Below are 24,767 nucleotides of genomic sequence, written 5' to 3' on the forward strand. Positions count from 1 at the left end.
AGACAAGCAGCTCAAAGGGGACCTCACACAGAAGCAGTAGAAGGCTATTCAGCAACCAAGCACACATGTTGGTTGCTGAATAGTCACTGCAGAACATTAATTTCAAGAACAGTGCTAGGAGCTGTCTCCCCAAAGAATCAAAACCTCAGGCTCCTAACTTCCAAAACTTGGACTCTAACCTCCACGTTCCTCCTAAATCTCTATACTCCAACAGCCTCTTTTCAGTTGTTCACACTTTCCATGCTCCCCCCACCACAGTCCCAGCAAGGTATACTCTGGACCACATACCCTATTAGGGAAGCTTCTTACCTCTAGCCTGCCTGACCCAGGAGGCCAGGTTCTTTCTGTTGGGCCAGGCTGTCCCTTGATGGTCACCTCCACAATATAAAGGAGTCTGAATCAAAGTGAGGAGAGAGGGATTTCTGGATGGCAGAGGTCATTGGGTAGTTCAGGAAATTCCTACAAGCAGCAGAGCCTTGAGGAATGAGGAGGACAAGATAGGAGGAATAGGACGGAACACGAATTCTGACAAAGGAGGGCAAAGGTATGTTTGAGGGACAGCAGGGGAGCTTCTTTGACCAAAATTAAATTGTGTGGAAGGGATGCTGGGAAGAGATGGGAATAGGCCTTGAACACAAGTCCTTGGGACTAGGCTGACTTCTGAAGGAAGTGGGGACCCACTGAAGATTCTTGATCGGGGGAAGCAGAGAGGGAGAACTCTAGGGTAGGGGTTGGGGAATCGAGAAAAGGTGAGGGTAAAAGAGTCTCTTCTTCTCACTTGGAGCCAGGTTATTTATCGAGGATTGATATTATCAGCTTAACTAACCTTTTTCACAGTGGGCCAGACATAGGTAAGTCTTAGTGGAAGAAGGAGAAATGGGCAGCCACAGAACCTGAGAGGGGCAGATTGGAGGGAGAATTCTTTACTTAGGTTTTTATCTTGTTTAAGTGAGAAGCTAGATTTATTTGTAAGTGCATTGTGACCTGTAAAGCAATGGCCTAATATAAGGGGCTGTTCTGATGTTTTTCTTTGAGTGTGCCCTACCCTGTAAAGAACATCCTGCCCCTGGAAGGGTCTTAAATAAAGATCTTAACCATATATCCAGTAAGGAAAGCAGCTCTGCCCTGCCCCAAGCAAGAGGCCTACAACCTCTAATGAGGGCAGGGCTGCTGGAACTGCCTGAAGACTCTTGGCAGAGGTGGGACCAGGGACCTTCCAGCTCCTCCATCCTCACTCTGTGCCCCACAGCAGATCTCTATGGTAGAGGCCACACCAGGGGCAAAGTCCTTCCAAGTGTCTTTTTTTTTTTTTAAAGAGAGAGAGAGAGAGAAAGATATTTTTTTAATATTTATTTTTTAGTTTTCAGGGGACACAACATCTTTGTTTGTATGTGGTGCTGAGGATCGAACCCGGGCCGCACGCATACCAGGCGAGCGCGCTACTGCTTGAGCCACATCCCCAGCCCATTCCAAGTGTCTTTTAAAGGGTCTGCTGCAGCCTGCCTCTGCCTTCTACTGCTTCTATGTGATGAGATATAAGGGGAGCATTCTACTTTCCATCTTCCTAAGCCTTGAGGTTTTTTTTTTATTTAAATTTTAATTTATTGTTTTTATATGTTATATTTTTATTTTTATTTATTTATTGTTGAAGGACCTTTTAATTTTATTTATTTATTTATATGTAGTGCTGAGAATTGAACCCAGTTCCTCACACATGCTAGGCAAGTGCTCTACCACTGAGCTACAACTCCTACCCCGAAAGCCTTGAATTTTGATGTAGCCAGGGCATGACTCTGGGAGATGAGATGGGATGATCTTACACTCCTGGGTCTAGCTCTGTGGTAGTCCCAGGGAGGAAGGGAAATGTAGGACTGTGCTTCTTCTATATGCCAGGCACTGGGCACCCACATCTGTCATGCCAAACAACTTCAGGCACTCTTTGGACCTCAGTTTCCCTTGCTATTAAATGAATGGTCTTTGCTTATCTCTCCTTTACCAGTCCTATCCCCTGGCACTATATTGGCACTCATGTATTCAGCTTACATTTATTAACAATCACAGTACAAGGTACTGTGCACAGGCTGCAGGGCTTGTGGGGACTTATGTCAGTGAAACAGGGCTCTGTGCACAAGGACCTCATGGTACAGTATGGCAGATGCTATTAAACAAGGCCACATCAAGGATCTGAGGGTCCCCTGCCTACTCTTCTTTCTGCCTCCCTGGTTGTAGCCGTACTTCCAACCAACCACCACCAAAACAGTTCTTGCCACTATGCTGGCATGGAACGAATGAATCTCCCTTCCATGTCCCGTCCCAGCCCACATTTTAAGGCCCAAGTCAAATACCACTCCCTCCGCAAAGCCTTCTTGAATTCTTCAATCCAAAGCAAATTCTCAAGCCACATGGGTGCCATGTACCTGTAATCAGGGAGGCAGAAAGGTTGCAAGTTCAAGGCCAGCCTCTAGTAAGAGGCTATATCAAAAAAAAAAAAAAAAAAATGGGGAGGAGGGCTAAGGACATAGCTTGGTAGTAGAGCACTTGCCTAGCATGTACAAGTTCCTGGGTTTGATCCCAGCACTGCTAAAACAGAAATAAAAACAAAAAGCAAATTCTGCCCTATCTAAACTTCTAGACACTTGCTGCTTCTCCTAGGGACATTAATCTTGTTTTTGTATTCTAATTGTCAAGTATCATTTCTTATTGTTGGAAGGGCAGGATGGGGTCTGATTCACTTCTGGGTCCCAAAACAGTGTCTCCGGCCTGGCACACAGTAGGAGGAAAGAGTGACTTGAGGCATGTGACCAGGTACTACCACAGAGGTAGGATTAAAGTGACAGGGAACCCAGGGAGAGAGAGAAGGCTACTGAGTTCTGAAAGGAGGAACTGGCTTCATTGTGTGGGGAAGGGGAAATAACCAGAATGTAGCAGGACAGTCAGATGGCATAGGCTGGTCCACAGGCTGCTGGGCTGCAACTGCCAAGAGCATCCATCCCCAAAATCAGACTTGCCACTGTCCAGAAACCCACAGCTCTGGGAAGCAGATAAACTGATAACAGGTCTGCTTTCATTGGGCCACTGCTTTCACTGTGACTTCCTCTACAAAGCCTGGCCTGGTAGGCAGCAGAGGAAGGCTGTGTAGGGAGGACTAGGAAGTGGTTACAAGAAGCCAGCCCCATGCTAGGCACTACACAAAGTGAATTATATAGCTCCCTTTTGCCTCCTGCTGATTTCAAGTCGGGATTATCAACGCCCCCTCCCCACGCCAAGCCAGTTAGTGAATAAAGGAGCTGGAATTCAGAGAGGCAAAATCGCTTGCTGATGAAATCTCATAAAAAGTGGAGCATTTGGAATTCAAACCTAAGTCTTTTGATTTCCAGAAAGGAAGCACTCCTCCACACCAGCTGAGGTGTGAGCCCTCAGGCAGAAAGCAGGGAAGGTTAGAAGCAGAGGACAGGACCCAGGGTGAGGAGACGCTAAACCGTGCTTCCTTGATCCTCAATCTGGCCCCCATATTCTTCCTCCTACCTGCCCTACAGGTGGAGGGAAAAGGCTGTCGCCGCTGTAAGGCCCCAATCTGGGCCGGCAGCAGTGGTTCTAAATGGATGGCAGGACAGGTGGAAGAAAGTGCCCCAGAAAAGACCCGCCAATACCACAGTTCCCGGAAGCTAGGTTCTAGGGACATCGCTCCTCATAGATGCACCAGGCGGTTCTCTACCGTCATGTGCGGAGGAAAGGAGCGGCGAGGTCCTGCGCTGAGAGAGATCTGACCTTAGAAGAGGTCATTAGCAACTTTCAATCTCCTTGTTCCGATGGGGAGAGTGGCCCAGGGAGCCTCAGTGCCTATCTAGGGTCACACTGAAACCTAAGGGTAAAATTTGGGACTGAATCCCAGACATCCTAGTCGTCTGATGCCCACTGGCCACAATCCGGGTGGGCAATCGGGTTCGCTTCCCGCGCCTGGCTCGGATTCCTGAGGAGGCAGCGGGCACGCGTTAGAGCCTCTAGCGTCTCCGCGCGTCCCTCCCTACCCCGCCCCTCGGGATCCTTTAAGAGGCGGGGCTTGGTCGCCGGCCCCGCGGCCCCGGCAAAAGGCTGGGACTTTACTCCGGCGGCGGCGAACGAGTCGGTGCTCCATCAGCTGCCGCAACCGCCGCGCCCCGAGCCTGAGCCAGGATGAGCGGCAGAGTCGGTGATCTGAGCCCCAAACAGAAAGAGGCACTAGCCAAGGTGAGCCGTCTGCCTGGCCCGGGCCCCTGCTCGGGGCTGTGGCTCTCTTCCTCGGGTGAGAAGAGACTGGTTGAGTGGTGAGGGACTGTCCCGGCGGGAGGGCGGCGGAGGGAGCAGCAGCCGGCCGCCCCCGCTTGGCCGGTACCCAGCTGACGGCTCTTCCCTCTTTCAGTTTGCCTGGGGACCCTAGGAAGTTTGGTCACCCCGGCCCCAGCTCGGAGCAGCCCTGGCGGTGCCACCTGGGAAGAAGTGGTTGCTTGGAAGCCCTTGGAGGCTGCTGAGGGCACAAAGGCAACATTCATCCTCGGGGCTGGCAGGCACTGGCAGCCGGGCCCTGGGACAGGGGCAGGGCCCCAGGTTTTCTCCTATTTCCGGGAGATTTTCCTCTTGCCCAGGCAGTGGCAGATGAAAAGGGTCCTGGACAGCTCCTTAGGATACTCTGGTACCCCTTGCTCAGGACCAAATCTCTGTGCGACCTTGGGCAAAGCCCGGTCCTTCTCTGGTTGCTCCTGGTTGGACCAGCTGATGTTGAAGATAGTACATCTATATCTAAGATCCCTTCCTAGGACGCACTGTGTTGGGTTTAGTTTGAGCCAAGACCAACCCTCGCCTGTGTTGCAACCCAGATCCCTTCTTGATTGGAGACCTAGGTTGATATTCCTCAGAAGGCAAGGAGGTGAACCTGGCCAGAGGAGGGGGCTACAGTTCAAGGTCTGCCCCCCCACCTTCCCCACCAGTTGAATCTCCTTATTTCTGTTACCTTTGGGGAGAGGGGTGGTCTTCTCAGGGCCTCATCTGGGTCCAGCCCCAAGGTTTGGAGGTTCCATGGGTGGGCAGTTTTCCATTGCTTGGGTGCAGGGAGAGGATGCCCCATGCTGTGGCAGTAATAGGAAGACATTGGCTCCATGAAGAATTTTTCCAGGCTGGGTCTCCCCCATCCCAGGAAGGTGGGATAGGGAGACTTCAGATTTTACTGCTGACTTGCAGGGAACAAATAAGGTATGATTATACTGGAAACCAGGGGCTGGGTAGGGTCATTGGTGGGGGATGGCTTTATGCCTGAAGTTTGGATGAGTAGTGACCCTGGAACATTAGGAGCTGCTTTGGGGGTTGGGATAGTTTCAATCCTGGCTGACCTAGGCAAGGGCAGAGGTGGCTGGTCCTCATTGGTCCCCTCTGTATGTCAGTGACCAGGGAAAGGTGAATGGCTGAACTGGAGGCTTGGGGAGGGTGCATGGGGGCCTGCTCACCTACAAGGTAATGAGAGATTGGAGGTGGGTGTGGCTATCCCTTAGGGTCACTGTCCACCTCTCTTGTTTGACTGCACTTTCCCCCTTCATGGCTTCCTGCTGAAACTGTTCTATCCACCTGGCTTGCCCACTCCCTTCCCTCTGCTTCTTTCCAATTCCTTCAAGCCCAGCTTAAATGCTATTTTTTTTTACATGAAGTCATATGAGACCCCCCTTTTCCTTCCCTTTGCTGCCTAGCACAATGCTCACCTATTACCAATGGGACAAGAGACCTTGGTGAAAGGAGTATGTGCTCTGGACTCTGGACAGGCCCAGATGTGTATCCTAGCTCTGTTTATTACTAATTGTTTGAACCTGGACATGTTACTTAGCCTCTCTGAGCTCTTATTCCTTCATCTGTAAAATGGGGACAGTGATACCCCCAGAGGCTTAAAGTGAGGAGTAGATAAGATACAGTGCCAGTGCCTGCTACTGCACCTGGTCAGGCAAGGCAGAGAGCCCCAGGGGCCCAGGTACTCAGACAGTTTCTATAACATTGAACAATGTAACAGAGGGGTCCAGCAAAGTCCCCTGTGGAGAGTCCCTGGCAGAGGGTGGTCAGAGTGGGACCTACCATTCACCCAAGCTGCCTCTCCCTACAGTTTCGCGAGAATGTCCAGGATGTGCTGCCTGCCCTGCCGAATCCAGATGACTATTTTCTTCTGCGCTGGCTCCGAGGTGAGGGAAGAGGGGCTGTGGGAGGCTGAGGCAAGAGTGCATTCTGGGAAACAGAATGACCACCTCTGGGAACCCTGCCCCTGGCAATCGAGAATTTGGGGGTGTTCAGGCTTTAGAATAAAATAGTACTTGGCAATTACAAAACCTCAAACTTTCTCTTGGTAGGTAAAGACACTAAGGCTCAGAGAGGCAAAGTGACTTGCTCCAAGTCACACTATGGGTGAGCTGCAGGCAGAGACAAGACTGGAGTCCCAGTCTGCTTACTGTCAGGCCAGTGTCCTTTCTGTCTACTACATAAATCTGTTCTGCTGATCTATTGGAGGAAGCAAAGTGAGGAAAAGTGAGGAGGGCCCCACCAAGTGAGAAGTCAGAGGCAGAGGTGAGGTTAGAACCAGAGTCCTGGTCCCTGGGAGAGGCTGGCCCTCTCTGGGCCCTGTCAGATGACAAAGCCTCTGCTGCCAGCGGTTCAGGCAACTTGAAGTGGAAGTGTGCATGGGGAATGTGAGGGGCTCAGCTCAACTTGAATAGACAAGATTTCTCAAATCCCTGCCAGGTGCCAGGGCCCCAGGTTATAGTTCCAGCTCTGCTCTGGCCTGGCTGTGGCATCTGAGTCAAAGTCTCACTTCTTTCCTAAGAGATCTTCCCCTGGGAGAACAGGACAAGACAGGGTGCCCTGCCTGGTGCAAGATACGACACAACAGAGCTCTGCATTTAATGATGACCTGTACAAGCTGCTACTAACATCAAGGTCAAACTTGATCCTGTTCTCTCTCACTCCTAAAACCTTTCTGTTCATTTCCCTCTTCTCCTCTCCTGTGAGTCGAGACATGTGCCACCCTCCCCAGTTCTTCTGACACACTTTTTTTTTCTTTATAGAGACTTTATTACTGGAAATGAAAATACCACTGTATTAAATTAACGAGCTTAAGATGTGATGTAGAATCATATCCCCAAATATTAAAGTATAAATCATATCTTATTATTTGCTTGAGGACACACACACACACACACACACACACACACACACACCTACATGCCCAGTAGTGTGGGACAGGTGAAAATATGTAGTTTCCTTTTATGTGTGTGTGTTACTAGGAATTGAACCCAGGGCACTTTACCATTAAGCTAAATTCCCATTCCTTTAAAACATTTTTTTGTTGTTGTTGTTTTGTTTTGTTTTTAATTTTGAGACAGCGTCTTGCTAAGTTCTGAGGGGCTGGCTTTGAATTTTCAATCCTCATGCTTCAGCTTCCCAAGTTGCTGTAGTTTCTTTTTTTGTCCCCAGAAATTTAGTGGAGCTAGTATGCTCTTGCAGGTCTGCTAGCAAACACTGACGGTGGGAGCATCCAGGAGAGCCACGTGGGGCCTTGGGTGCCACTGGAAGTGTCACTTGCCCATTTCCCCCAAAAGATGTGATCCTGTGTTCCCAGCCCACCCAGAGAGGGTGGAGGGGCAGTGTGGAGGTGGCAGTGGAGTTAGTCCAGGCTGGAGGAAATTTTGGCCTAGCATTTGCTGAAGGGCTGAAGCTAGAAGCAGGTGGGTGGAGAGAGTGGGAAGACAGTGGCCTCCTTAAAGGGCCAGCTGCAAGACGATCAAACCAAGCTGCTAGGAGGAGGGAAGTGTGGTTTCAGAGAGCCTCTAAAGAGTTCTGTAGATCTCTTTTGTCTAGGAAGAATGGTGGGGTCCTGGCAGCTGGTCTCTCAAACACCTAACCCCACTTCTCCTGAGTCCTGAGATAACCTTTTTTGCATAAGGCTTGATAGTTCACCAAGTACCCATATCAGGCACCACACCACCTTCACACTCACAGGGGTATCAAAGAGTGTGGTCATCCTCATTTGCCAGAGGAGAAAACTTAGTTTCAAAGAGGGAAGGGGATTTACCTGAAGGTACACAGCTATTGCAAAGCAGAATCAGGGCAGAAACTCCAGATTCTCAGACAGCGCCCTTTCCAGTAAGCCTCAGCATCCTTTCCAGTAAGCCACGGCTGCTCCTGTAGCCAAGCTTTGCTTCTAAAACAGTTTGAAAGTGTCTCTTCTACATTTTACTTGTGGCTCACATTTCCTGGGCAAGAGTTCAGGCTTGGTCAGACCCTATTATGAATTCCAATTAGGGTTTTTGTTGACTTAAAAAAAAAAAAAAAAACCCTTTTCCCTTTCTCCCTTTGATTCTAAAGGAGACTTTTGTAAACTGCACACCAGCATCATGTCTTTCTCTAACCCAGGTGTGAGGTTGGGGTTCAGTTTTCTGTTGGCTCCCAGGCATGTGAACAGTTATACAAGTCCCCACTGAACCCCTACCTCTGGCTGCGGCTGAGCTCTGGGCACCCAGCAAGAAGAGTTAGATAGCAAGATGAAGAGGTGGTGGAAACTCTGAGAACACATTTGACAAACTGGAAATCATCCAAAGGGAAGTTACGAGGATGGTCTTGGAACTGATTGTGAGGAATAGTGAAAGGCTCCAAGGATGTACAGCATGATATTAGCACATTTTACAGGGTTGGGTTCTCTTGCAGTGCCATGGCTTTAAGCTGCCACTGACCAGGGCAGCAAGAGCCCAGCGAGATCTGACTGAGCAGAAATGGGGAGGCACCAGGTAGAGTGCTGTCAGAAGCAAGTAGCAACTCAGACCCTGGATGTTGGACCTTGATAGATAAGGGTTAACTAGAGAGCTTACTCCCACCCAGATCTGGGGTTCACCATTTGCTGCCACCCTGCCTCTGTTCTTTAGGAAGATAAGGGCTTTCCTTTAGGAGTGTGCCCTTTCTGTGGAAGATTCCCAGCTTCTCTTTACTGCTTCCTAGTTCAGATGATTGGGTCAGAGATGTATCTTGTCCAAGGTCAAACAGAGAAGGTAGAAGAGCTGGGATGCAAATCTGCATTGTATTCCTGTGCAAGCTACTCTAGGTTGCTGAATTGCACTGAAAGGGTGGTAGTTGAGAGGAACTTCCCAAGACCAGTTTCTGAGAGTGGCTGTTCAGTTCTAGCAGTGTGTGTCCAGCACATGTGATGGGAGTGGCACTGGTCAAACCTCATGATGCAGCTTCTGGGCCCAGGAGAGAGGAATGGATTTCACGACAGCAAAGTCAGGGAATGTATTCGTCCTAGAGAGTGATATGAAGGGACTAGTGACAGCCCAGGGAGCAGCCTTTCTGGCCCAGGTTCCAGGGTTCTCAGCTGATCTGGATACCAAACAAATCCATGAAGGATGTACAGCTTGGGGCTGAGGGTGTACAGTTCATAGATCAGATGGTCAAATTGGCCAGAATCTGGATCTTAGAAAATTTTCAAAGGTTGGAATGAAGCTGGCTGTACCAAGATGAAACTTGATAGCGATGGATCTCTATGTATGGGATAAAAGCTTAACAGCACAGGTGCAAAGGATTTGCAGCTTTTGGTTGACTCAAAGTTCTGCCTGGGTTAAGGGCGGGACTGTTGTCAAGAAAATTCTTAGGCTTTATTGGAGAAGGCATATAACACCTGGGGCTATGCTTGGCTCTGAACAGCACACTTTAAGAGGTACGTTGACAAACTGGAAATCATCCAAAGGGAAGTTACGAGGATGGTCTTGGAACTGATTGTGAGGAATAGTGAAAGGCTCCAAGGATGTACAGCATGATATTAGCACAGATCCAGGTTGACAGCACAGAATTTTCTAGTATCAGAAGGGTTATCATGTGACTAAAGAAGCAACCCTGTCCTCTGAGTGTCTCAGGAGTGGATCTCCACTCAGTATGAGAAGTGCAGATGGAAGCTCTAATTAGTTGGGAGCAAGTGGCCTTGAGGGACAGTGAGGTCTTTGTGTTCAAACTTGAGCAGGACAACTTGTTGGGGTTCATACATAAATAAAGTGTTGGCTCAGGTGAATTTTAATTCAGAAACTTTTCAGGAACTCTTTGTGCTCCTTTAAGGTATGTGTGGGTCCTTTAAGCACATGAGAAGATCGACTGGAGGCGTATTGACTCCTCTACCTCACTGGGGTGTTCTGCCAGTTTCATCCCAGATTACAGGGCAACTATGTTCATCTTTGAACTGTGGGTCAACTTCTCAGGGTTGGATGTTAGACTAGAGGAGATAAAGTTTCTCCATGTAAGGGGGAAGGCCAAATGATAAGGGGGTCCAGGGTTCACTTTCCCTGAGAAGAGATAAGACCCTTCACCTGATTACATCCACTGGGGTAGAACTCTTTTGACCCTGAGGTTGCAATCCTATCCCCAGCTTCCCTAAACTTGACCTGCACTCCCCACAGAACCAGGGGCTGTGGTGTTCCAGAAGCCCTCAGGGAAGTCTTCATATTGGCTTCTGCATGTGGGATGATCTTCCAGGCAGCTGGGGAGAACACCCTAGAGGAGTTGGTCCCAGGATGGGAACAGGAAGTTTCTCCATCCTTGGGCACCCAGACTGCTGGCCTAATTGTGACTGTGTTTCTCTATTATAGCAAGAAGCTTCGACCTGCAGAAGTCAGAGGCTATGCTCCGGAAGGTGAGATCCATTTGGCTCGAAATCCCACTGTTGCCTCCTCCCCATCAGAATCACACCTTGCCTGGATTTCCTTTTGCCCACCCCCACCTACTATGATCACAGTCTTTTGCTTGTGTAACATATCTGAGTTTTAGCCGATCACTGTCGCATTATCCCTCTGGGACAAAGTGCATTCCTTTCTTTGGATCTGCAGAGCTTTCCTAGTTCCAGGCCAGGCAAGAATGCTAATCTGTTCAGCTGAGACCTCTGAAACAGGCAGGGCCTTCTTTTCCATTTCATGCTGTCACTTATTGTTAGATGCATATTAAGAACCCCTTCTTACCCCTCCTCCCCACTTCCTACTTTAAAATCTCTGATTGTATGTTTGTAGCATGTGGAGTTCCGAAAGCAAAAGGACATTGACAACATCATTAGCTGGCAGCCTCCAGAGGTGAGGATACATTAGCTTGCTCCATTTCAATGCTAGAACAACAGACCCACAGCCAGTGTCCTGGGTTTATGGACTGGGATCCTCAGAGGAAAGGTATGACAATGCCAAGGGAGCCATGATGGTTTCCAGAGTGGGTATCCATTGGCATCCAGGGAGGGATGAGGAGGGAGAGACTAAGGAACCCAAAGTAAAGCTCTGCCATCCAGGGAAGGTAGGGATGCCCTGGTCTTCCCAGATACTACCTCCTCACTTAGATGTCTTTGCTCAGGTGATCCAACAGTATCTGTCAGGGGGCAGGTGTGGCTATGACCTGGAGGGCTGCCCTGTCTGGTACGATATCATTGGGCCTCTGGATGCCAAGGGTCTGCTGTTGTCAGCCACCAAACAGGACTTGCTCAGGACCAAGATGCGGGACTGTGAGCTGCTTTTACAGGAGTGTGCCCACCAGAGCACAAAGGTGAGTGATCTGCTGTTGTCCAGAATAAGTTGACCCTGTGGAAGCATTCAAACTGAAGCAAGGATGTCACACAGGGATGGAAGTACAGCCTCAGGGCTGAGGACCAGGCTTTTGGATTTCATAGATCAGTAAAGTCTCAGAATTTTAGAAACTGATATAATATTGCCAGTTTTTGTTGTGCTGGAGATTGAACCCAGGGCCTTACATATGCTAAATAAGTGTTCTTACCAGTGAACTACAACCCCAGCCTGACAAATTTTTGTTTTGCCAAATAAGGTAATCCATTATTGGACAAGTATTGGGGCACCATTGGTGTTGATGAGCTCAGATTCTGTGCTTGTCTAACTGAATTCAAAAGAGATCAGGACTCCTGAATCCGTACTGAGAAAAAGACGGAGAAACAATCTGGAGCTGCCATCCTGGTCTACCTCCTTCCAACAGTTGTAAAGATCTAGTGAAACAATATGATAACATTTAGGGACATTTCAGTACTGTCATCTTCAAATGTTCACAGAGAGGCTACTGGGTGCAGAGACCCCAAGGGGCTGGAGATGCAGGAGACATTCAACCTACATTTTCCCTTAAGGGCTTAGAGTGGACAGATCATCTGTACCTGCTCGAGAATTGACTGCACAGGTGCCTCGTGGGTGCTGCCCAGAGATCACATGGTGATTCAAAGGAAGAGAGGCTGCCAGGCAATCTTCAGGACAAAGGGACCTCAGATGTAATCTAGATCCACCCAGTCGTTTACCACTTGAGAACATGGAGACCTAGGCAGGGGGAACCACTTGCTTAGGCCACAATTCCAGCATGGGGTGGTTAATTCTATTTGGAAAACCCTGGGCCCAGCCCAGATGAGATGTAGTTGTTCGGTGGGTACATGGTGCAATCAGCATTTGCCCTGAACAGGGCTGGGCTTCTGCACTGGGGCAGCCTAATGTGACTTTCTGCTGTCTGTTCCCTGTAGTTGGGGAAGAAAATAGAGACCATCACCATGATTTATGACTGTGAGGGGCTGGGCCTCAAGCATCTCTGGAAACCTGCAGTGGAAGCTTATGGAGAGGTAAGGGAGTCGGAGTGGGATCCTCATCTAGGTTGCCCTGTGGGATGGGTGCAGCCATGGGGGCAGATTATGGTCTGGAGGAAGCAGGGCTTCTCTCCCTGGCACAAAAGCCTGAGCCTGCTGGAACCAGTGATTTTTTGTTTCCACAGTTTCTCTGCATGTTTGAGGAAAATTATCCTGAAACACTGAAGCGTCTATTTGTTGTTAAAGGTAAGTAGGGCTGGGTGCGGTGGCACACACACCTGTAATCCCAGTGGCTCAGGAGGCTGAGACAGAAGGATCATGAGGTCAGAGCCAGCCTCAGTAATTTGGCAAGGCTCTAAGCAACTCAGCAAAACACTGTCTCTAAATAAATACAAAAAAAAGGGGCTGGGATGTGGCTCAGTGGTTAAGCGCCCCTGGGTCCAATTCCTAGTACCAAAAAAATTAATAAATAAAAGTAAGTTGGGAATTTCCAGTGAGAAGTCAAATAGGAAAGGGGGCCAAAAACATTACTTGGAGGCAGATTGAAAAAAGCAAAACAAGGAGACAAAGGAGGGGCCCAAGATCATGTTCCAAAGGTTGGTGTTGACATATCAGATGCTTTCCAATGTGCAGAGCTTTTAGTTTTTATCACCTCCTTTGGAGTTGTCTATCCTAATGAGATAGGAAGGGATCATTTAACTAGATCCAAGGATGGGGAGGCTGAACTTCAAACAGGTGCCCACACTGAGCCTCATACCCTGGGCAGCTGATGTGCACTCCATAGCACCAGGGATGTGTGGCCCAGCATGGGGTAGGGGTGCTGCAGAGAGGTGGGCTACAGATGACACCGTTAGGGATTGACTGAACATTGCCCCCAGCCTCACATGGTCTGGTCTCTGTTCTAGCCCCCAAGCTGTTTCCTGTGGCCTATAATCTCATCAAACCCTTCCTGAGTGAGGACACTCGGAAGAAAATCATGGTCCTTGGAGGTGAGTGGCTCAGACTCTTCTCAACTCCACAGATTGGTCTGTGACCCGAATTGGGTCAGGTTTCCCAGGTATAGCCATGGCTGCCAGGGTGAAGGCTTGGGAGCAGTGGGACCCAGGTGCAAGGAGGGACAGACCTGGGGTCTTCCTGTCAGTCTTCATAAGAACTCTTTTTCTCAGATACTCTAGAAGCAAACACTGGGCTCACAATCACAGATTCATAGATGAAAGAAACTCTAGTCCTTGCCCTTAAGACATTCATGTATTATGGGAGAAAGGCGACCTATAGAGAGAAAGCTAAGATACAAACTAGAAGATACTAGAAAACACATTGAGAAGGTGCCATGGAGATTAGAAGAGCAAGGTTTTGCTTTTAGTTGGGGGCAACTAGGAGTGGCTTCATGTGACAAGCATCTTCTCATGTGCCAGGCCCTGGGCTAGGTGCCAGGATCCAAAGATGAAAAAGACAGAGTCCCTTGAAGAACTCTGAGGGAAGGGAGACACAAACAGATGTTTATCAGCACAATATGGTAAATGGAAGAAAAGGGAAACCACAAAGTGTACTGGAGCTGAGCAGGGTTACCGGCTCCACTTAAGCTGGGGAGGAGGTGATGCCCATCTGAACTACACACTGTGGGATGAGTAAGAGTGGGCTGCGTGCAACAAGGCAGGAAGCTGCTTGGCAGAAAGTAGGCATTGAGCAAAGACCTTCTGGTGTGGCACAGGCAGTTGTTATTAAACACAAGACAGGGTGTGGCAAGAGGTGAGGCTGGAGAGCCAGGAGCCAGGTTGCAGATGCAGGGTACTATGTTGAGAAGCTGGGACATAACTGTATAGGCCCCTATCATCAGATTTTAAACTGATGTATGGCAAGATTGTGAAGAACTGATGCCAGTTTGCAAACTGTTGCCACAGTCCATGCAGGAGGTATTGCAAGCATGAACTGGGGCAGCAGTGGTCAGGATAAGAGAAGAAGGTGGATTTAGGCTTATTTAGGAAGTAAAAGAGCAGAAGTCAAGTTGACTGAATGTAGGAGATAAGAGAGAAAGAGAAATCCAGAATGGCTTCTTGGTATCTGGCATAAATGACAGAGTAGATGGTGATGCTAAATTAGTTCAACAGAGGAAAACAACTGGTAGAAATTTGAATGAGCTTGGGGTTAAGCCTGAAGAGTCTGCGAGATCTACAGATGTTGGGAACACATGTGCCTGAAGCTTAGGTGAGAACTTCAGTCTGGAAATTTGGGAATTATCAAATAATGGTGGTAGCTAAAACCTTGAAGTAGGTAAGATGCCAAGGGAAGAGCAGAGGCTGAACCTTGGGGGAATATCCAAATTCAAGAGCAGGCAGAGGAAGAAGTGCCCACCAGGGAGACTGAGAAGAAGTGATTAATGTTGTTGGCAGAGAAGCAGGCCAACAGGGATTGAATATGCAGAGAAGCAGGGAGAACATAGGGTCACATGGAAAAGCAAGACCCAAAACCCACAAAGAGGATGCACAGGAATCAAGCCAGCCAGGGATGGGTACTTCTGCTTTCCGGAGCAGGAAGTGGAGTGGTGGGAAAAAGAACTAGAAAGGTAGATCACCACAGCTCAAGGAAGGTTTGATGCCACCTGTGCGAAACTGGGCCTAGGTAATAGGGATTATGAAGGTTTCTGAATGTTCCCCTTTATGTGATTTTACAAGTGATGATTTTCCAAACATGCTAGGGAGATGGGAGCATGTATGATATTGCCAGGGAAGTGCAGGATTTCTGGGTTCAGTGACAGATTCTGTTTCTTGTTGCCTCAGTTACTCCCTCTGTAAGATGGGATGAATGGTCCTGGACTTATCCCAACTCTCCAGCTGAACTGGGGGAAGAAATGAAAATTCGGAGCAAAAGGCTTTTATGATTTTTGGTTTATCTGCTGCTACCACCCACCATGTGCATGAGACGGTTTGGTTTCCTGGCAGCTGAACTATGTAGGAGGCTCAGTCTGTTCTCCCTCCCACACCTAAAATTCTTTTAACCAAACCCGCCTCAGGCTGGGAAGGTACAGGATCTTCATCGAAGGAGGGATGAAATTCACTCCAGGCTGGTCACTGGAGCTTAGCAGTGCAGCTTAAATCACTTTAAAACCACAGACATTATGTTCCCAGAAGTTGCCTGGTCTTGGGTCCTAAAAATTGAAGGACTGGGAAGACCATGGACAGTCTGTGGGTTTCTTTTTCTTTATATTTTTTGCTACAGGGGATTGAACTAAGGGGTGCTCTACCATTGAGCTACATTCCCAGCCCTTCTTATTTATTTTTTAAATTTTGAGATAGGATCTCAGTAAGTTGCTAAGGCTGGCCTTGAACTTGGGATCCTCCTGCCCCAGCCTCCCAGATTGCTGGGATTACAGGCATGTGCCGCCACGTCCCTGTAGGGTTTCAGTCAGCATTACACAGAAGACACTAGGCTATCCCCCATGGCATGGAGTTGCTGCCTATATATGGTCTATATAGTTAGCACCAAAAGGTTTCAGTATCAAAACATTGTACTTGGCTATCTATATTCCTTCACAAATTTGAATTGCTGGAGATGGGTTCTCAGTACTGGCCGCACTAGAATCAAGCACAGGGGTTCAGAATGTCTTCTAGTCAGGAGATGGCTTGGTTATAAAAAGCAGCCAAAATAGCTCAAAACAACTGGTGCAGGAGTGAATTTGGGGCTTGGGTAAAGCCAAGGGAAACTATTTAAGGGAGCACTGTACAGTGGGTTCATTTAGTAAGTCACAATTGAGTACAATTACATATAGGGTAAGTGCAGTCTTCTATCTTATCAGGGTAGACCAGACCTTCCTGTCTGCTGCACATGCTGTTCCCTTTGCATGGAACACCCATCCCCACTTTGTCTGCCCTCCTCCTGCTTATACTTTAATGTTTGTACCACCTTCCTTGGGGGTGATAGTATATTCTGTTTAGTGTAGGGCACCTTAATGCCCTCTCAAATATACTTAGGTCATTTCTGCCACAACCTGTAGGGCAGGAAGAACTAGCTTGAATGAACTGACTTTCTAAGTTGCTCGGCTGTCAGAGGATAGCAAACCAGATCTCCCAATTCCTGGTCCAGGACAGAATCCTTTCTCTGGGAGATGGCTGTTCCTAACTCCCCTGCAAGTACTGTGTACACATCATATCCTCCTAATACCCATCTTCATAGGGAAAGAGACAGGGACAGTTTTATTTTCTGTCACTTTAGTATAAACCTTCAGGGCTGTGGTGAAATCTTGCCTAATAGTGACATGTCTCATTCTTCCCTCTCTTGCCAGCAAACTGGAAGGAGATTCTACTGAAACATATCAGCCCTGACCAGTTGCCTGTGGAATATGGGGGCACCATGACTGACCCTGATGGAAATCCCAAATGCAAATCCAAGGTGAGAGCCATCAGGGGCTGGAGGTGAACAGGGAAGCCTGACTTAAATGTACATTCCAGTTCATTCTGTGCTCTGCTTTTAGATCAACTATGGGGGTGACATCCCCAAGAAGTATCATGTGCGAGACCAGGTGAAGCAGCAATATGAACACAGTGTGCAGATTTCTCGTGGCTCCTCCCATCAAGTGGAGTATGAGATCCTCTTTCCAGGCTGCGTCCTCAGGTAGGACCTGGCCCTTCCAGGAGACCTGTAGGTGCCAGTCGGTGGGCTGTAGTGGGAAAAAAATCCCTGGTGCCAGAGAGATGCACATACAGATAGAATTTTGTCTAAATGAGTGGGTTTCTCCTGCAGGTGGCAGTTTATGTCAGAGGGAGCAGATGTTGGTTTTGGGATTTTCCTAAAGACCAAGATGGGGGAGCGACAGCGGGCAGGAGAGATGACAGAGGTGCTGCCTAACCAGAGGTACAACTCCCACCTGGTCCCTGAGGATGGGACCCTCACCTGCAGTGATCCTGGCATTTGTAAGTATATCTATCTTAGCAATGCCTTGAAGCCTCTATCCAGCTCTCTGCCTGTGAGTCCCTTCTTATTCCATGGATTTGGGCTCTCAAAGAGTTTGAGTGGGAAGTAGAATCCCATGAGCAGCCCTCTCCTTGCATAGATGAGAAACTGTGACTTGGAGAGGTACAATGACTTGCTCAAGGTGACTCAGTTGGTTAGAAATAGGAAGGGACTCTTCCAGGTATAGGTGAGTCACAGTGTAGGTAAGCACAGGGGTTCAGAATGTCTGCTTTGGGGTCTGAGTCTGTGACCGTAGCCAGACATTTCTTGAGGATGCTCTTCTCCCACAGGCCAGAGAGGCAGAACTGCCTGGATAGGTATAGAGATCAGAGGTTCAGCAGTGTGCTGAAGAAAGCTCAGCCTTGACCCTTCTGAGTGCCACTCATGTCCAATTGATCAAAGAACAGACACAGAATGTGAACAGGCAGTTTACACATGAAGAAATAAGATGGCAAACAGACATTTGAAAAAGTGTTTAACCTCTCTTGACTTTGAAGTATTGATTAAAACTTCCTTTGACTCAGCAGTTCTACTTCTGGAAACATATCCTACAGAAATATTTACACAAATACACAAACAGAGAGGGAGTAGGATGTTCCACGCAGCCTAGAAAACTGGCAATAAACCAAATGGCCATAAAAAGGTCTTGTTAAATAAATTATAGTTCATTTATACATTGGAATATCATATAGACATCAAAGAGAATAAATTGACATGTAAAATGTCTGATACTTATTAAATGAAACCCAGAATGTATGGTATACACTAACATTGTTTTTTAAAAAAAGTGAGTACACAGAAAAGAATTCTGGGGAGTCTATGCTAAATCTAATAGTGATTATCTCAGGAGAGGAAGGATGATTAAGCTCCCTTGAGATAACCCTTATTAAAGTTAGCATTAGAGTTAGGGCTTTCATTTTTTCCACTATTTCTACAAAATAATGTGCTTTCCAGTGACAGTGCAGTACATTTATGAGCATGTGTGCACACACAAACACAACCAAATTCCCAGTTTCCTTTCTGACAGAGTCAGGGGGCTAAGAGTGGAAAATCAATGAGCAAGGCCTGGCTCTATGATCAGACCTGAATTGGACTGGACTACTGGCTGACTGACTGCCTGGCCTTAGGCTAGTGACTTAACCTCCCTGAGTTTCAATTTCTTGATTGCTACAAGGGGTATCTTATAGGGATACCAGATGTGATAAGATTTGTGGGGCACTTACCGAAATGCCTGGCATAGAGCAAGCACTCAATACTCTGTGGCCACCATTATTATTTTTAGGGCAGTTGTGGGAGAAGGGCCATCCTGAAGATTATGCTGCAAAGATGGGAGAAGCCCAGTGGCACATCTCTTTTTTCTTTATTTCTCTCTCTCTCTCTGTCTTTTCTTTTCTTTTTTTTTTTTTTTTTTTTTTTTTTTTTGGTTTGGTAATACAGATTGAACCTAGGGGCACTTAACAACTGAGTCACATCCCTATCCCTTTATTTTTTATTTGGAGACAGTCTCGCTAAGTTGCTGAGGCTGGCTTTGAACTTGTGATTCTCCTGCCTCAGCCTCTCAAGTTGCTGGGGCAAGTGCCACTATGCCCTGCCCTGACCTCTTTCTTTCTTTCTTTTTCTTCTTTTCCTTTTTTTTTTTTTTTTTTTGTGTGTGTGGTACACTGGGAATTGAATCTAGGGGCACTCTACCACTAAGCTATGTCCCTAGCTCTTTGAAAATTTTATTTTGAGACAGCATCTCACTAAATTGCCCAGATAGTCCTTGAATTTGCAATCCTCCTGCTTCAGCCTCCAGAGTAGCCGGGATTATATACCACCATATCTATCCCTGTAGCCCATTTCTAAGGAGCACCACCAGGAGGTCTGAACTAGCTCCACAGATGTTTCAGCCTCTGTGCTTATCCAACCATCACCTAGTCTGTAGTTCTGTCTCATTTCTCACATCTCAGGCAACCTCAGTCTCTACTGCCCCCTCCTCACAGATGCTCTGTGGCACAATATGGCTCCCCATGGAGTAGGGAGTATTCTTGTTAATAAGCAGCTTGGTCCAGGGGGAGAGGGTGTATACTATTGCTTCAGCAAGAACAAGATTAGCACCAGCCCAGATACTGTCACCCACAAAGGATAAACTTCTTTGTACGTACAAGCTTGAATTTCTTTTTTTAAAGGATGGGAAAGATAAGGTATAGAGAAGGGGTGCTCTCTCTCCAACAAAGTAACTTATGTAGAGAGCAAGAAACTCTCTAGAATCCTACTCCATGATTTCTTGAATATAGACTGTCCTAGAGATGATCAGGACATCTCTTTGATGTGATGATGGAGAGAGTGGAGTCCCAGACCAGGAAAATAATTTCTTTGTCATAGATCCATTAGGGGAGCCCTAACCTATTTTCTAGCATTGACCATTAGCCCTCTGTCTCTTCCTTAGTAGCTGAAGGGCAACACAGCCTGAGAAGGGTCTGTGAACCTTTAACATAATCAGACTTTGGTTTACAAATCCCAAATTTATTATAGCTCCTCTTGGATACATTCCTGATAGGAACATATCTGGAACCCTGTGCCTATAGGGCCTCGCTTGGGATCTGTGAATCACCCATTCCCAGGAAAGGCATCCATTCTGCCTTCCCAGGTAAAAAGACAATGAGGTGGGATTAGTGGCTCAGGTTAGTCCCAAGCCCAGAGAATCCAGTGTTGGGTCATAAACTCATCTGTGGTAAGTAAGTGCCCTCAGAGAATCAGAAGATCCCCTGCAATGTGTAACACAATCATCCAGTGGAGAAATTAAACCTCTGAGTGCCCAGCCTCCAATGGCTGGAACACATTAACCTTCACTGGGCTTTTCTGGTCCTTGTCCAGGTGTACTAAATTATTGCCGAGGGGACCAAAGTTTGAACTGATTTAACTTTTTTTTTGTTCTCACCTAATATTTACCGAGGACCTACTGTGTATGGAATACTCAACTAGGAATGGAAAGATTTAGAGAAAAGATCTATATTTTTGTTCAACAAGAGGGTACAATGTGGTCGTGAAGACCTGGAAAGAAGGTGACACAGCGCTGCTGACAGTGTTGGGTGAAAAGAGGCCAGCCAGACAACAGAAGTTCTGCTTTCTAAGAAGGTCCAGTTTGGCCACCAGTTCTCTGAGTTTGAGCAAGTGTCTCTAATGAATTAGATGTGGCTTCCCTTCTCTTTAAAATGAGGGGAGTAGACAAGAGCAGATCTTAATTTGGGGCCCATGGACTCCCTAGAGCAGTTGTCCTAAATCCTTAAAACCAAACACTCCCCTTTTATAATATGTCTAGGGTCCCCTTTACTATTCTCAAATGGAATTCATAAATACATAATATACCTATACACATAATTTAAAAATCAATATCGCTGGGCATGATGGTGCAAGACTGCAATCCCAGCAACTCAGGAAGCTGAGGCAGGAGGATCACAAATTCTAGGCCACCTTAACAACTTAGTGAGACCCTGTCTCAAAATAAAAAATAAAAAGGGCTGTGGATGCAACTCAGTGGTAGGACAACCCTGGGTTCAATATAATCTCCTATCTGTAATATTAGAGAAATAAAAAGAAACTAATTTCAAATATATATTTGCAATTGTACATATGTATGTGTGTGGTGTGTGTATTCATTTATATTATACATATAAATATGTATATGTATATATATATATATATATATATATATATATATATATATATATATTTAATTTTTTCCCTGTAGTGGGGATTAAGCCCAGTGCTTCATGCATTTGAGGCAAGCACTCTACCACTCAGCTACACCCAGCCCTAGAATACATATATTTTTATTACATTAAATGAGGACAACTTATCTTCAGAACAGTACCTTTCCCATTGGGAACCACTGCCCCAGAGGATCTATGATGGACTCCAGGGAATTTGAAATTTGGTGCTTTAATCAGATTCTCAAGGGGGGGTCCTCAGATCCCAACAAAACTTGGGAAGCCCTAGTTTGAAAGATCTTCAATGGCTCCATGAGCTGTGAATAGATGACTAGTGTAAAAATGAACCATGCAGAATCTAGAGCTGCAGTGACTCCACTTCCCAAGGGCCTGTGCCTCTGATCAACCCCTTCCTTGTTTTTGAAGGCAGAATATCTTGCTAGGCAGAGCCATTTCAATGCTGCTTCTTGACCTAAGGAGATCAAAAGAACTTTCTTCCAGCGTGATAGATTCTAGTTGACAAGGCTGTGTCATACAGGGCAAAGAGAAAACTTCACTCATTTTTCCCCCTTGTTTGTTTGTTTTTGGACTAGTGATTGAACCCAGAGGCACTTCACCAATGAGCCACATCCCCAGCCCATTTTATTTTTTGAGTCAGGGTATCACTAAATTGCCTAGGACCTTGCTAATTAGCTAAAGCTAGCCTGGAATGCTCAATTCTCCTGCCTCAGCCTCGAAAATCACCAGGATTACAGGCATGTGCCATCATGCCTGGCAAAACTTCCCTCTTTATAGGACTGTAAGTCCTGTAAGACCTCTGGTCCAGAGAAAAAATGACATACTCACTTCATGCCAGGAAGGAGTGGGTGGTATGCCTACTTTTGGTCTAAATTATCATTTTATCCAGGGTCAGGAAAAGGGAAAGTAAAAGTCTTAGGATAAATACACAGGTTTTTCTTCTTGCTGGGAAAAGTGAGAAAAGACCAGCATAAGGAAGAGGTGGAACTAGTGTTTTTGTTTTTGTGCTTAGTTCTCTTGAAGGGGATGTTTGAAATGGAACAATTTTGAAAGAAACAGGGTTAGATTAAAAGCAGGTCTGTTCTATTGCCAAGGCTTGGAAGCTCTCTCTGCCAACTACATGCCCATTTTCTCTTCCCATTGAAAACCACTGCTAATAGGTCTTGACTATTATTTTATGAAACATTTTCCATCCCTTTATACGTATCATGTTTCCATAATAAACAGGCCATTTACACACATGGATGCACTCATAGGAATTATGTCTGAAAGACCCTGTCTCTAAGTAAAATATATAAAGGGCTGGGGATGTGGCTCAATAGTTAAATGCCACTGGGTTCAATCCCGGTACCAAAAAAAAAAAAAAACTCCATGATCTTCTCTTGAAGAATATTTGAGTATTCCCAATTTCTTATTATAAGCAGATATGCAGTGAGCACCCTTGTTTATTTATCTTTCTGCAGGATAAATTCCTGATTTACAAAGCTTGCACATTTTACCTATTGTCAGAAACTGAAAAGGGCTTGGCTTTCCAAGGCCCAAGTCAGGCAGGACAAAGAGGAATGTGAACTAGAGGAGAATTTAGCTCCAACCATTTTTTCACTATGTGACATAAGAGACCTCTTTTTTTTTTTTATCAGGTATAAAACAGGACTAATGCTGAATTCATGGAGTTGTGAACAACCCAGTGCTGTGACACATAAATAGCCATTAATACTATTATTACAACTACTACTGCTGCTATTAATTCTACTTTCCTTTTCAGAGCCCAATTCAAGCTCTACCTTGTCTTAAAAGACATGGTTATGTTGTACAGGGCCCTCTTCTTCCCAGATGTTATAGATGTGATTGTCTTTGTTACTCATCCGGCACTTAGCATGCTTTACACTCCACAAAGTCTTGTCAACTCAGCTAGACTAACTTTAAGAAGGTCAAAGACTATTGCGCATACTCCCTTCATCCCCATTACCTATCACACTGCATTGCTCAGTCAATTAAATATATATCAATCATTGTTCCTGAGCTTTCTATTAAAATCACCTGAATGTCTGTTTTTCTGCCTCCCCTCAGATGTCCTGCGGTTTGACAACACCTACAGCTTCATTCATGCCAAGAAGGTCAGTTTCACTGTGGAGGTCCTGCTTCCAGACAAAGCCTCAGAAGAGAAGATGAATCAGCTGGGGACAGTCACCCCCAAATAATGCCTCCTCCTACAGCAGGCCTGGCCCCCTCAGTGTCTCCCTGTTGGTTTCCTTGTAGCAGTCATTTCCCTGCGACCCTGCAGCTCAAAGAAACTGGGCTGAAGGGAAGATTTCAGGCTGGATCTGGGAGCTTTCATTTTAGAATCAGGAAGAGGGCAAGTAGCTAGAGTGGGTCTCCTTGCCTCTCAAATCACTAAGGAGTCCACAGGGGATGACCATCACAATAGGATCTGTTCTGTAAGCCTTGCCAACTTCACCTGCTCAGTGACAGCTAAGACGGAGAGAGGTTACCATGGGGATGGCAGCAGGGAAGAAATTAGAAAAGCGGGGGGACCTAACATTTCAGGGAAGCAATTGTAGGGGAGGAACTTGCTCCCAAATGAACATGGACCTTCAGATCATAACGAGGGACAGCAAGGTGGCTGGTTGCTACAGACTCCCTTCCATTTTTTTTTTTTTTTTAAATCACTGAGGCTGGGGTATCTTTTGGCTTATCCCAATCTCAGGAGTGGCCAAGTCAACATAGAAGGTTGATAGGCAGGTCTTTCACTTTAAAAACCCCAGCAACTCCTGGGCCCCACTGGATGTCACTTTAATTACTAATGATTGTCAGTGACTCAGAGCTTCCTGGGTGGGACTTGGTACCCAGCCACTGTTCTCCAAGGTAAACAAAGCACAACGGCAATTACCTCTAGGGATCACAGCTGGTGGAAGGACCAAGGAGGCTTGGATTAGGATTGAGTCCTAAAAGGGGGGCCTTCCATTCACTTTTTTGAGTTCACCAAGTAACCCTCTGACAAATGATATGAATACAGTAGCACTCAGAGCATTTTTTGGTCTGAGTCACCCACAGTGCCTGCTAACTGGCTTCCTGACTGACCTGAACAAGGTCTTGATAGTCCCATCTCTGTGGGAGGCGTGTAACGGGTGCAAAGTGGGTTCCTCGTGCCTGTGGATGTAGGTAGCCAGGGAGAGTTTGTCCGGTCAGGTCGCCAAAGGCCTGGCCAGCATCTCGCAAAACCAGGGACTGGGGACTGCCACGAAACCACAGCAATTCAACTGACACGTCCTGCGAAAAAACGCCAGATCCCGGGTTACTCAGAACTGGGGAAGGCAGACCCAGGCCCTTACGGGACCTCTTCTCCCGTGAACCCGAGCCCTGGTCCAACCTGGGGAGCTCGGGGCAGGGGCAGGGTTAGCGCTGACCAGAGGGGGCTGAGGCTGCACAGGCGAAGGTCAGATCGCTCAGGAGAACATCCTGGTCTTGGTTTACAAAGCTATTTTAGGAAGATTCATAGGTGAATAAAAGCATCATTGAGTGCA

General features: G+C 46.9%; 1 protein-coding gene across 1 annotated transcript; it reads left to right on the forward strand.

Annotated features, from left to right (window-relative positions):
- Positions 1–4,098: 4,098 nt before the first annotated feature.
- Positions 4,099–24,767, forward strand: Sec14l2 (SEC14 like lipid binding 2). The gene is made up of 12 exons (XM_027953444.2): positions 4,099–4,227; positions 6,119–6,194; positions 10,632–10,675; positions 11,046–11,105; positions 11,374–11,562; positions 12,530–12,625; positions 12,775–12,835; positions 13,495–13,578; positions 16,869–16,975; positions 17,058–17,197; positions 17,327–17,496; positions 23,314–24,767. Exons 1-12 carry the CDS (start codon positions 4,174–4,176, stop codon positions 23,442–23,444), a joined length of 1,212 nt encoding a protein of 403 aa, XP_027809245.1. The 5' UTR covers positions 4,099–4,173; the 3' UTR covers positions 23,445–24,767.

Source organism: Marmota flaviventris, chromosome 1 (assembly GCF_047511675.1).
Source record: "Marmota flaviventris isolate mMarFla1 chromosome 1, mMarFla1.hap1, whole genome shotgun sequence".
NCBI classification, from domain to species: Eukaryota; Metazoa; Chordata; class Mammalia; order Rodentia; family Sciuridae; genus Marmota; species Marmota flaviventris.

Coding starts and splice junctions, on each gene's coding strand:
- Sec14l2 (XM_027953444.2), top strand. CDS start 4,174: ATGAGCGGCAGAGTCGGTGATCTGAGCCCCAAACAGAAAGAGGCACTA. Junction 12,626..12,774: donor CAGTGGAAGCTTATGGAGAG/GTAAGGGAGTCG, acceptor TTGTTTCCACAG/TTTCTCTGCATGTTTGAGGA. Junction 17,497..23,313: donor CTGCAGTGATCCTGGCATTT/GTAAGTATATCT, acceptor GCCTCCCCTCAG/ATGTCCTGCGGTTTGACAAC.